Source organism: Saccopteryx bilineata, chromosome 4, assembly GCF_036850765.1.
Source record: "Saccopteryx bilineata isolate mSacBil1 chromosome 4, mSacBil1_pri_phased_curated, whole genome shotgun sequence".
NCBI classification, from domain to species: domain Eukaryota; kingdom Metazoa; phylum Chordata; class Mammalia; order Chiroptera; family Emballonuridae; genus Saccopteryx; species Saccopteryx bilineata.
In genome coordinates, this window is record NC_089493.1 from 289498008 (window position 1) to 289510862 (window position 12855).

The 12855-nt window shown below is 56.9% G+C and overlaps 3 protein-coding genes across 7 annotated transcripts in view; 1 reads left to right on the forward strand and 2 right to left on the reverse strand.

The window, feature by feature from the left end:
• The first annotated feature begins 302 nt into the window (after positions 1–302).
• On the forward strand, positions 303–2002 carry METTL26 (methyltransferase like 26). Its single transcript, XM_066278372.1, has 6 exons — positions 303–580; positions 732–894; positions 1090–1149; positions 1467–1534; positions 1624–1702; positions 1779–2002. Exons 1-6 carry the CDS (start codon positions 384–386, stop codon positions 1824–1826), a joined length of 615 nt encoding a protein of 204 aa, XP_066134469.1. The 5' UTR covers positions 303–383; the 3' UTR covers positions 1827–2002.
• Positions 2003–2479: 477 nt separating this feature from the next.
• WFIKKN1 (WAP, follistatin/kazal, immunoglobulin, kunitz and netrin domain containing 1) lies at positions 2480–4845 on the reverse strand. The gene is made up of 2 exons (XM_066278374.1): positions 4556–4845; positions 2480–3952 (listed from the first exon to the last, which is right to left on the reverse strand). Exons 1-2 carry the CDS (start codon positions 4724–4726, stop codon positions 2480–2482), a joined length of 1644 nt encoding a protein of 547 aa, XP_066134471.1. The 5' UTR covers positions 4727–4845.
• A 1138-nt stretch (positions 4846–5983) lies between these two features.
• Positions 5984–12855, reverse strand: part of RAB40C (RAB40C, member RAS oncogene family) — a 33692-nt gene continuing 26820 nt past the window's right edge. For all 5 annotated transcript variants that reach the window (XM_066275410.1, XM_066275412.1, XM_066275409.1 and 2 more), the window contains 3 exons: positions 9138–9215; positions 8639–8861; positions 5984–7770 (listed from right to left, as the gene is read on the reverse strand). In XM_066275410.1, coding sequence (XP_066131507.1) covers positions 7490–7770; positions 8639–8861; positions 9138–9215 — 582 coding nt within the window. In that variant the 3' untranslated portion in view covers positions 5984–7489. The remainder of the gene's footprint in view (positions 7771–8638; positions 8862–9137; positions 9216–12855) is intronic.

A 12855-nucleotide genomic window follows, 5' to 3' on the forward strand; every position in this document is an offset into this window, starting at 1 on the left:
ATCTCGACTGAAAAAACTTGGTGACAGCAGAAATTTCAGGACGAGAGGAAACTGGAAGCATAGGGAAACCTTGTGTTCCGGTACAACGCGAACGAGACAGTTTCAGAGTCACAAACGTGAAAATGTTAGGACGGCCATGGCCACAGGCTGTGGAGCGAGGAACGCCTACACATCAGCGACCCCGTACACTTATATATACTTAAGTCCCGCCAGGGTACCTCCCCGGCGCGTCTTCAGAGGATGCGGGCCCTTTAATCCGCTGCGCGCGTCCTCCTGGGAACTGTAGTCCGTGGGGGCGGGCTTCGCGATGGCCGGACTACAGTTCCCGGGGGGCCTCGTGGCAGCGGGACTGCAGTTTAAGGTGGATTAAGTGCGCGGTAATAATGATGGTGGCGGCGGCCGCGGAGCGGAACAAGGAACCCATCTTGCGCGTGCTGCGACAGTACGTGGACCCGGCAAAGCGCGGCATCCGCGTGCTTGAAGTGGCCTCGGGCTCCGGCCAGCACGCGGCCTACTTCGCGCGGGCCTTCCCCCATGCCGAGTGGCAGCCGTCAGACGTAGACCAGCGCTGCCTGGACAGGTGCGGGGGAAGGCGGGACCCCGGGTGGCGAAAGTGGCCCCGTCCCACTACCCCGGCTTCCCATGCCACCGCGACCGCTGTGAGCAGGGCTGCAGGGGGCGTCAGGAATGTGTGCACAGGCCGCCCCCACCCACGAGCTGTCTCCCGACAGCATCTCGGCCACCACTCAGGCCCAGGGGCTGTCCAACGTGAAGGCGCCGCTGTACCTAGACGTGACCTGGGATTGGAAGCAATGGGGCGGGATCCTGCCACAGTCGCTGGACCTGCTGCTCTGCATCAACATGATCCACATCAGTCCCCTGAACTGCACCGAGGTCTGTGGGAGCGTGGGCGAGCCACCCAAGGGCCAGCTACCTGCACCATGAGGCACTCTTTCCCCTGCATTCTAAGGGAGCGTGATGCTAGGTTTGCCCCATTTGCTAAGGCACTGAGGCCTGAGGAGCTCAGGTTGAGTCTCCAGCCCCTAAAGAACCCTGGGGAAAGTACCTTACTGCCTCCCCCCTCCCTAGGGGCTCTTCAGAGCAGCAGGACACCTGCTCAAACCCAAGGCGCTGCTCATCACCTATGGGGTGAGTGCTCCTGCCTGAGATGGAACTCCCTTGGCTTGATCCCAGCCAGCCTCTGCTGTCTCCCCCTTTCTGGACTCCCCCCCTCCCTCCTTCCTGTCTCAGTATTTTCAGTTGCCCTCACCCCCACTCCCTGTCACCGTTGAAACAGGCTCAGACTTTCCCCTCTCAGTCTCCGTGAGCTGCCTATGCTCATGGGAGCTGGGAGCAGTGTGTCCTTTTCATCCCCTAGGGGCCAGCCTGCATGTCTGCCCAGTGGTTGACGGGGGAATGGCTGACCCTGGGTCTGTGGGCAGAGCTGTGCCCCTCTGTCTCCACAGCCCTACGCTGTCAATGGGACAATCTCTCCCCAGAGTAACGTGGACTTCGACCTGAACCTCAGATACAGGTTAGATAGAGCTTAGGAGGGCAGGGATCCTGGCTGGGAGGGCAGGTGAGCTAGGTGACCCCCCCAACTCTACCTCTTCATCCCTGCAGGAACTCAGAGTGGGGGCTGCGGGACACAGCCTTCTTGAAGGACCTGGGCCAGGCCAGTGGCCTCCTCCTGGAGAGGATGGTAGGTGGGGAGGGTTGGGGGGTCTGGGGGGGGGGGTCTCCCTGGGCAGCTTCTCCAGCCAATGTATCTCTCCAAGGTGGATATGCCAGCTAACAACAAATGCCTAATTTTCCGGAAAGAATAACCCCTCTCCCACATCCCTGTGTCTCCAGGGAGGCCTCTTCTGGGATAAACCCAGACAGCCAGCCCCTGCCTCCACGGACCAGGCCATGGGGACTGGCCCTGCCCATTCAGGGGGCTCTTGACCAGTGGCCACAGGGCTTCTGAGAGCCTGGGAATAAAGTGTTTCCTGCTCTTCTATTGCTGGTGTCCACTACGCTTCTTCCTACAAGCACCCTTGGTGGTGCTGGTGGGGGGGATAGGCTATGTCCCTAAGGGCCCCATTACCAGGGGCAGGTGGGGTCTGGCCCGTGGGGTCAGGGCTTGGGGGTGTCCTGGACCCTGCTGCTCCGCTTGGGCAGCAGAGAAGGAAGGGAGAGGATCCAGGGACTGCTAAGGCAGGAATGACCCAGCTGCAGGATCCACCTCCAAGCCTGGTCCTGCAGGAAGACAGGAGGCTTCCCAGAAGGGAACTGGAGCTCCCTGGTCAACTTGGACTGGAGCTAAAGCTTCAGTGTGGTGGCGGGAGCCCAACTGCGTTACAGACTGGACAGGGAAAGGGTGTAGCCCTGGGAGCCTCAGCAGCAGCAGGCCACAAGTTCCATCCAGGGAAATAATTTTATTTAGGGGACTGGGGAGACTGGAGGGCAGGGGTGGGCTGAGCTCCAGGCAGGCCGGCTAATCTTGGAAGCGGTTGAGTAGCTCGCAGGCCCTCTTCTCTAGCAACTCTGCGATCTTCTTCACGCGCTTCTCGCTGGCAATGCGGACATAGCTGCCGGCATCCAGGACAGCCACACCGTCTCGCACTTCGCCCATAATGACCAGCGGGCCGTCACCTGCTGTCACATTGGGGCAGGGGCAGGCCCAGTCCATGCCACTCAGCGTCACCTCCAGGTACTTGGTGCCCAAGAACCTGAGGCCCATCTTGTCGTCCTTGAGCACATCGTCTAAAGCCACGCGGGCGATGCTGCCACCGCCAGCTTCAGACTCCTCTAGCACTTCTGTGAGCCGCCCTACAATGGCGAAGTCACTGCGGCACAGACTCAGTGCCAGCTTGCTCCTGAGGCGGCAGGCCCTGCAGGGTGGCATGCGCGGCACAGGGCAGGCATCCTCACAGCTCTCTTGGCTCTCAAAGTTGTTGCTGTTGCCTTCACAGCCACCGTACATAAAGGGGTGGCACTGCTGCAGCAGCGGGCTATAGGCCCAGCGTGGCTCCCAGCCCTGGCAGGGGCCCTGCACAGCCGGCAGCACACAGTGATCACCGGGCCCGTGGGCACAGGCTTGCTGGCACTCCTCATAGGTCTCAAAGCCCTGGGCGCCCCCATCACAGCTGCCAACTGGGAAGGTCATACAGCCACCCCGCTGGGTGTCAAAGTGCCAGAGGACGTTGCCAGAGAGGGGGCCAGCACAGGCCTGTGCGTTGGGCAGGCACTCGGCAGGGGCACTGGGGGCCCTGTCCCTGGCTGGATCCCGCTGGACCACGGAGAGTGGGAAGTCGGCCCGCAGCAGGCCAGCAGCGTTGCGTGCAGTGCAGGTGTAAAGGCCTGCGTCCTCAGGCCGGGCATTGTAAAGCACCAGCTGCCCAATGCTGGTGACCACCACATTGCCATACATCTGGTCTGGCCGCATAATCAGGTTCTCCCGCTGGTCACTCTGCTTCTCCCAGGTCACAGCAGGTGGCGGGCGGCCACTGACATCGCAGTGGAGGCTGGCAGTGCCCCCCACATACACCACTTGTGGGGATGGGCTGCTGTAGAGCGCAGGTGGCACCGGGGTGTCCCCGGGTGTCGGGCGGGCAGTGGTCTCCGGAGGTCCTGGGCTGCTGGGCGGCCAGCTGAGGATGTGTTTGCAGGGCACAACGTGTAGGCGGAGGCCGCGCAGGCAGGCCTCTGCATCCATGTAGCAGCGATTGTAGTAGGTGAGGCCATCTGAAGCACAGGTGAAGCTGGGCTCCTTCTCGCAGCGGTCACGGCAGCGGCACACAGGCTGCCCATCCCAGATGTCACAGTCGGAGCCCTGCTGCGGGCATGAGAAGCCCTCGCAAGAGGCCACCAGTATAGGCGTGGCTGAGCCACCCTCGGGGAATCGGGCAGCCACACAGCTCTGCAGCCCACACACGTTGGTGCAGCACTTCTCAGTGGCCAAGCAGTCCTGGGGGATGGGGAGAGGCTCAGCGGGTGCCTGAACACCCCCCAGCCCTGCCCAGGACTCTGGCTATGCCAGGCAGGGTGTGCCCCCCATTGTGTCTTCCCAAGCCTCAGTCTCCCACCTGGAAAGCCGAGCAGGTTTGCACGAATTTGCTTTCCATCCAGTGCAGTGACCTGTAGGTCGCTGCCTCACTGACCAGCCCCATGTCATCTCACTTGACTCCTCAAACCCTCCCCCCCCAAGCTGGTTTATTATTCCCATACGAGGAAACAAGCCCAGGGAAGATAAGACAGCATGCTTGAGGCCACTTCAGGGGATGTGTGGCCAGGCTGCAAAGGTGGGACATCTGGATGTGACCCCCACTTTTCTACTTGGGTCCTGAGAACAACTAGCCCCAGGGTGTGGGTGGGCAGGTTTGGAGAGTGATGAAGGCAAAGACTGGGGGTGTCACTTGAGACCCTCATAAGGGGCATGGCCTGAAATGCCTGCAGGAGTGTGGGAAGAGGAAGTGGACTCTCGGGGCTGGGATCTGGGCTTCAGCCAGGCCACCCTAGTTCCCTGGGATGCCCTCCAGGATGGGTGGGTAGGGATAGTGCCCACACTCACCTGGTCCCCGATGCATTCGCGCTCACAGGTACTCTGGGCGTCCACCCACAGGTTGGGGCTGAGCTGGTTGGGACACATGCCAGGGTGGCTTTCAAGCCCCTGCAACAGGCTGGCCCCTGAGGTCAGCCCAACCATGAGGAATAGCAGCAGAAGCAGGCTCTGGGCTGACATGGGGACCACGGGCCTAGCGGGTGTGGGGGTGTGGCTGCCAGGCCTTCAGGCTCCGCTTTGCCCAATCCCTTCAGGCATCCACCCTTCCAGGCCTGTGGTCAGTGACCCTGACCTTGGGCCCCGGGCAGATCCTCTGGGATCCCTGTTGTCCCCCAAGGTCTGAGCCCACAGCAGATGCTCCCTCTCAACACCCCAGTGCAAGGGGCTGGGTGGGTTCCAGATCTCTCTGAGCTCTGACGCGACCCCTTTCCTACCAGGCTCCTCTGTGGTCACTGCAGGACAAGGGGGCGTGGTGGGGGGAAGGGCTGGGGAGGGACTGAGGCCCAGGAGCAAGGAGACACTGGCCACGAGGGTTGCTGAGGGGCGGAGAAGGGCCGGCTCTGGCTGGAGTGGGGAGGGGAGAGGACACTGTAACTGGAAGCCCTCCTCCGTGTCCAGGCCTTGGGCTCAGGGGATCAAAGCAGCCTCAAAGATCGTCCCTGCCTGGGTTCAGGACCCGGAAGGAGGGGGAAGGGAGATCAAACACAGGGGCTGCCAGAATCCGCCTTTCCAAACCCTTCCCCTGGGCCTGGGGCCCCAAGAGCATCTGCTTTTGAGACTGGATGGAAACCATCCCGTGACCCTCTGTCTGACCTTCTGACCCAGGAGGCAGAGGTAATAAGAGCCTGGTCTGCTCAGCATGAGAACAAGAGACCCCAGGTGCAGAGGACGCCTATAGTCTGCCCTGAGAGGCGGCCTCAGGCATAGAGGCCACTAAACCAGACTTTGGGACTCAAGGCCCAGAGCCCTCCCACAAACCTGCAGCCCAAGTACAGCCCCAAAGTGTGGGGGTAACTTTCAGTGTGACTGTCCTCCTATCCCCACTGATCTCCAGGGCATCCACCATTGCCCAGGGCCCAGGTCTTCAGGACTGGAGTGAGTCTCAGGAAATGGCCCACCCCAGGTCACTGTCATCCATGGTGTCCCTGGCTCCACGCATAACCACCCTCAGAGGTTAGGCCCTGCCAAGGCCCTTGGTGATGGTTCAGGATCCCAGGCTTTAACCCGTGGGGCAGTGGGGAGCAGGTGGTCCTGCCAGCCAACTGTGTGGCTAAAGCACTAGGAAGGACAAGCTAATGCAGCTCTACTCAGCCCTCACGGCCAGGATGTGTACCAGTCAGTGAGACCAATCATGGGGGAAGGACGGGCCAACAAAGCTCTGGACCCATTGTGTAGGAGTGCAGAGCCACTCACCGCATCACAACTCCAACCCACCAGCCAGTTAAAACCAGAGACTTTAATTCATGTAAAATGTAGCCTGGAGCTCAGAGCTGAATTACATTTACTGTACAAAGAAACAAAAACCGTCCAAAACGAGCTCAGGAATGGTGCGAGCATCAGCAGCAAAGGGTAGTGTTTATGTGGCGAACGCAGGACCGTCCACACCATCAATATAAAGTCCATGTTATTTGGTTCGAAGTCCAAAAGAGGAGGCTCTGTTGGCAGGACAGGACAGGTGGGGCCTCCTCTGCCTAACCCCACTGGTGGCCAGGCCTTGACCATGATCCCCAGGCATCCCTGCTCACAGGGGCACGCCCCCTGCCCAACCTGCCTCCCCCAGGAGACACCCACCACAGAGGAGTCCCAGAGTGAGGGGTCTCAGGTCCAGGGGGAGCCCTGCAGGAGGTAGAGTTGAGCACCAGTGTGACTGGTGGCCATGTCACCAGACAGGCAGGAAGGAGGAGGCTAAGCCTCCAGCTCAGGGCTGGTTCCGGGTCACGGAGGAGGTCCACTACTGTGACTGTTCCAGGTGGCCTGAGAATTGAGTCAGAATGGTTCTGGTGACATGTGACCTCGAAGAGGGGCAATGCTGCGTGAGGAACAGCTATGGGTTGACACCGAAGGTTAGGGAACAGAAACTGGTAAGAGTGGGTCCAAATGCCCAGAAGGCAAGTGGGTTGTCTCAGTCCAAACCTGCAGAGCACCGGCAGCCCCTTGAACATGTATCACCCAGACAGCTCTGCATCTTCACACGCAGAAATGCTGATCCTAACTCATGTAGCAACATAAGTGATCAAAGGTGCCTCCACACAGGTATGGGTGTGGGACGCACCCTTCTCTTCTCCCAGAAACATCAACACTGCTTGGAATCCCTGGCTCCACCACACACAGGGACTTCACCCAGGAAGCTACAGCCCATGTGCACCAGGCCCACCCCCACACTACTGCCCAGAACTGTGCGGTAGACGCACTAGCCACCATGCTAGGGGCTGGCATGGGTTGCAGGGTTTGAGATTGCTGCCCAGAGCTCCATGTATCCCCACTGGCCTCTGTACAAGCCCCACACCGCGTGGTGTAAGTGCCGGTGTATTCCTTCTCATCTCTGCCCCAGCCCCACCCTCTCCAGCATCTCGGAGCTCATCCCCACAGGGGATGCGAGCTCACCCCTGCGGCTGCATTAAGGCTTCCCTGTTGGCCCTTTAAAAAGGTATAAAGTGGTGAAATGTCTTCAGTATAAATAAGAAAGTGAGCCAGGCCCTGTGAGACCCGAGGACAGTTCACTTGGCGTGGGACCAGGCAGAGCATATGGGGACTTGGGCTTGTTTTGAAGTGCAGTCTGCTGTCCTACAGGGCTCATGTGGCTGAGACCACCTGCCCACTAGGTGTGCCCCACACTCCCAGGAGGCTTCGTGTAGCCAAAGTCTTCCCTGCACGTGATGTTGCCCCGGAGCCTGGCAAGGAGCTTCCCCAAGCATGTCCAGATGGCAGCGCCTGCCTGTCCTGCTAGGAGATCTTGCAGTTGCTCCTGGAGCAGTTCTGGGGCGGGCTCTGAGGGGGGCGGATGGACTTGGACCTCTTGAGGCTGTTGCCCTTACTGCCGCCACCCCCTGCCCCACTGGCCAGCGAGTAGGAGCGCCCGTGCATCATGACAGCGTTCATGCCATTGGCCATCGAGAAGGACTTGAGGTGGCTCTTAATGGTGACGGGCAGCGGGAGCTTGTCGATGAGGTGCACGGGGGTGCAGGAGACGATGGCACGGCAGCAGAGGTCCTGCAGGCTGAACACTGTGAGGATGGGGTGGTCAGAGAGGGGCAGTCAGATGACAGGGTCAAACCCTGGGGAAGAGGGAGGGGTCAGTGGCAGGGGAGGTGTCAGATGGAGGGTAAGACTGTGGCAGGAGTCAGACCATGGGGAGGGTGGTCAGATGATGGGGGGAGGTTCAGACAAGAGGGAAATGCAGTGAGGCGTCAAGAGATCTCAGAGCTTTAAAAAAAATTAAAAAAAAAAAAAAAAAAAAAAAGAGATCTCAGAGCCTAAGGACCCAGGGTGGAGGATACTGAGGGATGAGCTGTCATATGGCCAGATGAGCACAGTTAAGCTCAGTGGGGAGCTGGAGGTTTCCAGACCAGGATCCTGGATGCTCTACTACTCCACTCGGCGCTGGGCATCACCAGGAGCAGCCCCTGGATGGCACCCTGTTCCTGCTTTCTCCCTAGAGCTGCACACTGAGAAGTGTCCTTGGGGACCCCACTTCTAAGAGCTTAGCCAGCTCTGCCCCCAGCACTTCGCAGGAGACTGAAGCTTCCAGGAACACTAGCCACCTCCGGCAGGTCTGGGGGACATGGTTTGAGCCTGAGGGACAGGGAAGTACATGGGATTAGAAGCTGTTCCCCTGCCTGCTCTGGGACACATCAGGGTCCATGACACTACCCCAGCATGAGGCATCATCAGGGTGTAATGCAGATCCCTCCTACAACTTTAGGACCCCCAAACAAAGCACACGCAAGACACAAGCTGGTTCAGCTGCGGTGAACTAAGTTCTACAACTGGGAAACCCAGACACCTGGGAGGGACCACGACCTCTGAAGGGTCACCTGTTCACTGCCTTCAACACTCAGGCTTCAGGTCCCCGTGCCCACTGCCACATCTCACCTCGGTTAGGCCTCCAGATCTTCTCCATACCGTGCCGCATGAGCACTATACGGGACAGCTCAGTGAAGGACTCGGTGACATTGAAGTTGCACAATGGGCTGACCTCGAAGAAGGTCATGCAGTTCTTCTCTGCATAGGCACGTGCCTGCTCCGTTGGGACTTGCCGCTTGAAGGCCAGGTGTAGCCGGTTCCCAACCAGGATCCGGGGAACCCCAGGTGCATGCTTGGGGGGCAGAGGACTCAGCACAGGTACAAACATGGGACACCCCTTCCCCTGGCTGTCCCCATCCCAATTCTATGACAAGGTGGGGCTTAGACCTATGAGGCACGAGACCCTGAAGTTCAAGTGCCATGGTGATTGGTGAAGAAGAGGATGCAGAGCTGGGGCCACAGGAGAGGCAGCAAATGGGGGCCACAGGCACTCCCATAGGGCGTGAGAGCACATGTGTCCTGGGGAGGGCGTGACCATGGAAGGGGATGGCCGCAGGTGCACACTTACCTCATCAATCTCCTTGATCCACCGGTCAATGCCATCAAAGGACCAGCGGTTGGTGATATCATATACCAGGAGGATACCCTGCAAGAAAGATGCAGGTGTCTTAAGGCTGACAAGTCAGCCAGATAGAGGCCTCTGTTCCAGCATGCTGGAGCCCCAGCGCGCATCCACATCCTTCCTTCTAGCACAGACGAGGCAGGGACACTCGGCAACACCAAACAGCTTTCATGGTGGTGTGGACAACGCACCGAGACATCCTATCATGTTTAAGGGGGCCTCTGGTATTGGGCACTGTGTCTCCACACTATGACGAGGCCCATGTGGCCCTCATGTGTGGTGGCAGCAATGCTATTGATGGTCAGGATCTCAGACGCTCAATGCTGTCCCCCTCTGGCTCCTTGGGGACTTGGCTGGGGCAGAACAGGCTTTTTTTAACTTCTTTCCTCCAAGCACATTGTAAGCACTATCCTGTGACAGTTAATAAAAGTCACAGGAGCAAAAACAGGGCACGCAGCTCTACGGTAAGGAGCAGACCCTGTGGACAGTCCTAGCAGGCAAACGCGGGCAGCATTCCTGACACGGTCCAACAGCACACTTTGTCTTGGGGCTCCACAGAAGCTGAGCAGAGGGGTTGAGTTTTCCAGCCCAGACCTGAAGCAGCTGCGTGTGCAGCCCCACCAGCCAGCAGAGGGTTTGCTACAGGACTTTCCTGCCACATCCCTTAGAGGCTAATTATTCAGAGGTCAGCTCTGGGCTGTCTCGATCTGCCCGGAGTGTCTCAGCCATGACCCATCACAAGCCTCAGGAAGGTGACTCCAGAGAGCACGCCCAGACCCCTAAATGCCCATCTGGTCCCACACTCCACTGTGAAGCAGGCTCATACCTTCCCCATCCCACTGTGTCTTCCTTCAGCCTATGTCTCCACCATACACAGGCAGGAGAAAAGAGCAGCTGAGATGGAAGGCACAGATGTTTCCATCTCAAAATAAGACATTTTATTTATTCATTTTGAGGGGGGAGGTGGGGGGGAAGAGAGAGAGAAAAAGGAGCAAGAAGCATCAACTCCCCTATGTGCCCTGACCAGGTAAGCCCAGGGTTTCGAACCGGCGACCTCAGCATTCCAGGTCGACGCTTTATCCACTGTGCCACCACAGGTCAGGCTCAAAAATGAGCAATTTTAAAGCCTTTCCCCTTAAAAATGTCCTTCAAATAATTGGAAGACTTAAGTGTAGCCCCTAGGTTACATGGAATGTAGAAAGCGCTTTAACGCCCACCCAGCGGCTCCTGCTCTCTGGACAGAAAGCCAGAGAGAACAAGCAGAGCAGCCGCTGCACTGGGGCGAAGGGCTATGCCTAGACAGAAGGACCCTCTCGAGCCCTCTGTGGAAGAAGCAGAAACCAATTCAGTGGGAACACAGCGTAAAAACTGGAAGGGAGCCTGACCAGGCAGTGGCGCAGTGGATAGAGCGTTGGACTGGGATGTGGAGGACCCAGGTTCGAGACCCCAAGGTCACCAGCTTGAGCACGGGCTCATCTGGTTTGTGCAGAGCTCACCAGCTTGGACCCAAGTTTGCTGGCTCGAGCTAGGGGATTACTCGGTCTGCTGAAGGCCCACGGTCAAGGCACATGTGAGAAAGCAATCAATGAACTAAGGTGTCGCAACAAAAAAACTAATGATTGATGCTTCTCATCTCTCTCTGTTCCTGTCTGTCTGTCCCTATCTCTCTCTCTGTCTCTTAAAAAAAAAAAAACAAAAACAAAAACAAAACAAAAAAAAACTGGAAGGGAACCACAGGCAGCAGGAGGGAGTCCTGTTGCATAAGGCACAGGGAACATAGCCCTTTGGTCCGGGTTTGGGCGCCACTGATCTGCCCAATTTCCTCCTATGAAATCACTGAGGCTATCTGAAGACCAGCGCCAGCAGATGCTCCTCACAGCATGAAACAAGCGACACATGCAGTCAGGGGCTGCTGAGTAAGCTGAAATGCAGACAGGCCTCACAGATGATAAAAGTAACAGCAGTGCAACTCAGCGTTTACGTGCCAATCCAGGGCAGGCGCACAACAGACTGACTGCATGGTGAGAAACAAAGATCCCAAACAATACATACAGTATGGTGTTTTATTTATTTATTTGTTTATTTATTTTTTAGAGAGGAGAGGGAGAGGGAGAGGGAGGGCAAAAGGAGCAGGAAGCATCATCTCATAGTAGTTACTTCTTGTATGTGCCTTGACCCGGCAAGTCTGGGGTTTTGAAGCGGTGACCTCAGCATTCCAGGTCAACATTATCCACTGCATCATAATAGGTCAGGCTACAATATGGTGTTTTAAATGTATACATACAGCACACAACACAGAAAACGTTTCCATGGATGTAACCACATTTTGAAAGGCTGGATAAGGGATTATCTCCTTGTTTATGTTTATCTATGTAACATTTAAAAGCTTAAACTAGGTCCTGGATGGTTGGCTCAGTGGTAGAGCGTTGGCCCAATGTGTGGATGTCCCAGGTTCGATTACCGGTCAAAGCACAAAGGAGAAGCAACCACCTACTTCTCCACCCTTCCCCCTTTTGCTTCTCTCTCTCTCTTCTCCTCCCCTCCTGCACCCATGGCTCAATTAGAATGAGTTGGCCCGGGGCGCTGAGGATGATGGCTCCATGGCTTCCACCTCAGGGGCTAAAAAATGGCTTGTTTAGCCTGATCAGGCGGTGGCGCAGTGAATAGAGCATCGAACTGGGATGCAGAGGACCCAGGTTCGAGACCCCGAGGTCGCCAGCTTGAGCTTGGGTTCATCTGGTTTGAGCAAAAAGCTCACCAGCTTGGACCCAAGGTCACTGGCTCGAGCAAGGGGTTACTCGGTCTGCTGAAGGCCCACGGTCAAGGCACTTATGAAAAAGCAATCAATGAACAACTAAGGTGGCACAATGAAAAACTGATGTTTCTCATCTCTCTCTGTTCCTGTCCGTCTATCCCTCTCTCTGACTGTCTCTGTAAAAACAAACAAACAAACAAACAAAAAAACCAAAAAGGGCTTCTTGCAATGGAGCAAGGACCCCCAGATGGGCAGAACATCATCCCCTAGTGGGCTTGTGGAGTGGATCCTGGTCAAGGCGCATGTGTGAGTCTGTCTCTGCCTCCCCTCCTCTCGCCAAAATAAAAAAAAAATTTTTAAATACAAATAAAAGCTTAAACTAGTCTGCAAAAGCCCATCTCACGGGCTCAGGATTCAATTGCAACCTGAGGCTGTTGGGGAGCTCCATGGGTTGGGGTTATGACAGAGGAATATTCCCCCAACCCACCAACCACAGGGAGGAAGGATACAGAGCTCATCACGGTGCAGACAGCAGAGACCACAGTGATCATGGACTTGGCAGGGAAATCAAAATGAGGGTCTCAGTTGTATGTCTCCAAGAGGCAGAAGGAGAGGCAAACGGATTCTTACTATACTTTTTTTTTAAACAAAAGTAATACATGCTCACATTGAAAAAATATTAGTACCCTTGGAGTATAAATAGCAGCTTTCCCACTCCTCCACCCCACCCCCACCCCTCCAGGAATAACCTGCTATTATTTCTTTGTGTTTTTTTTTCTTTTTTCTTTTCCTGTTATTGTTTCTTGATGTTTCTGCCCAGTGTGGCGTTCCTAACACAGACAGGTCCTGGAGCAAGCTGGCCAGCCCTCCTGCACGGCCCCCACCCAGGCCTGGGCCTAGGCAGCCCTC

Excerpts from the sequence above, each read along its gene's own strand:
- METTL26 (XM_066278372.1), top strand. The coding sequence starts at position 384 with ATGATGGTGGCGGCGGCCGCGGAGCGGAACAAGGAACCCATCTTGCGC. Across the intron at positions 895-1,089 it reads GTCCCCTGAACTGCACCGAG|GGGCTCTTCAGAGCAGCAGG; the intron begins GTCTGTGGGAGC and ends CCCCCTCCCTAG. Across the intron at positions 1,703-1,778 it reads GCCTCCTCCTGGAGAGGATG|GTGGATATGCCAGCTAACAA; the intron begins GTAGGTGGGGAG and ends TATCTCTCCAAG.
- WFIKKN1 (XM_066278374.1), bottom strand. The coding sequence starts at position 4,726 with ATGTCAGCCCAGAGCCTGCTTCTGCTGCTATTCCTCATGGTTGGGCTG. Across the intron at positions 3,953-4,555 it reads GCGAATGCATCGGGGACCAG|GACTGCTTGGCCACTGAGAA; the intron begins GTGAGTGTGGGC and ends CCCATCCCCCAG.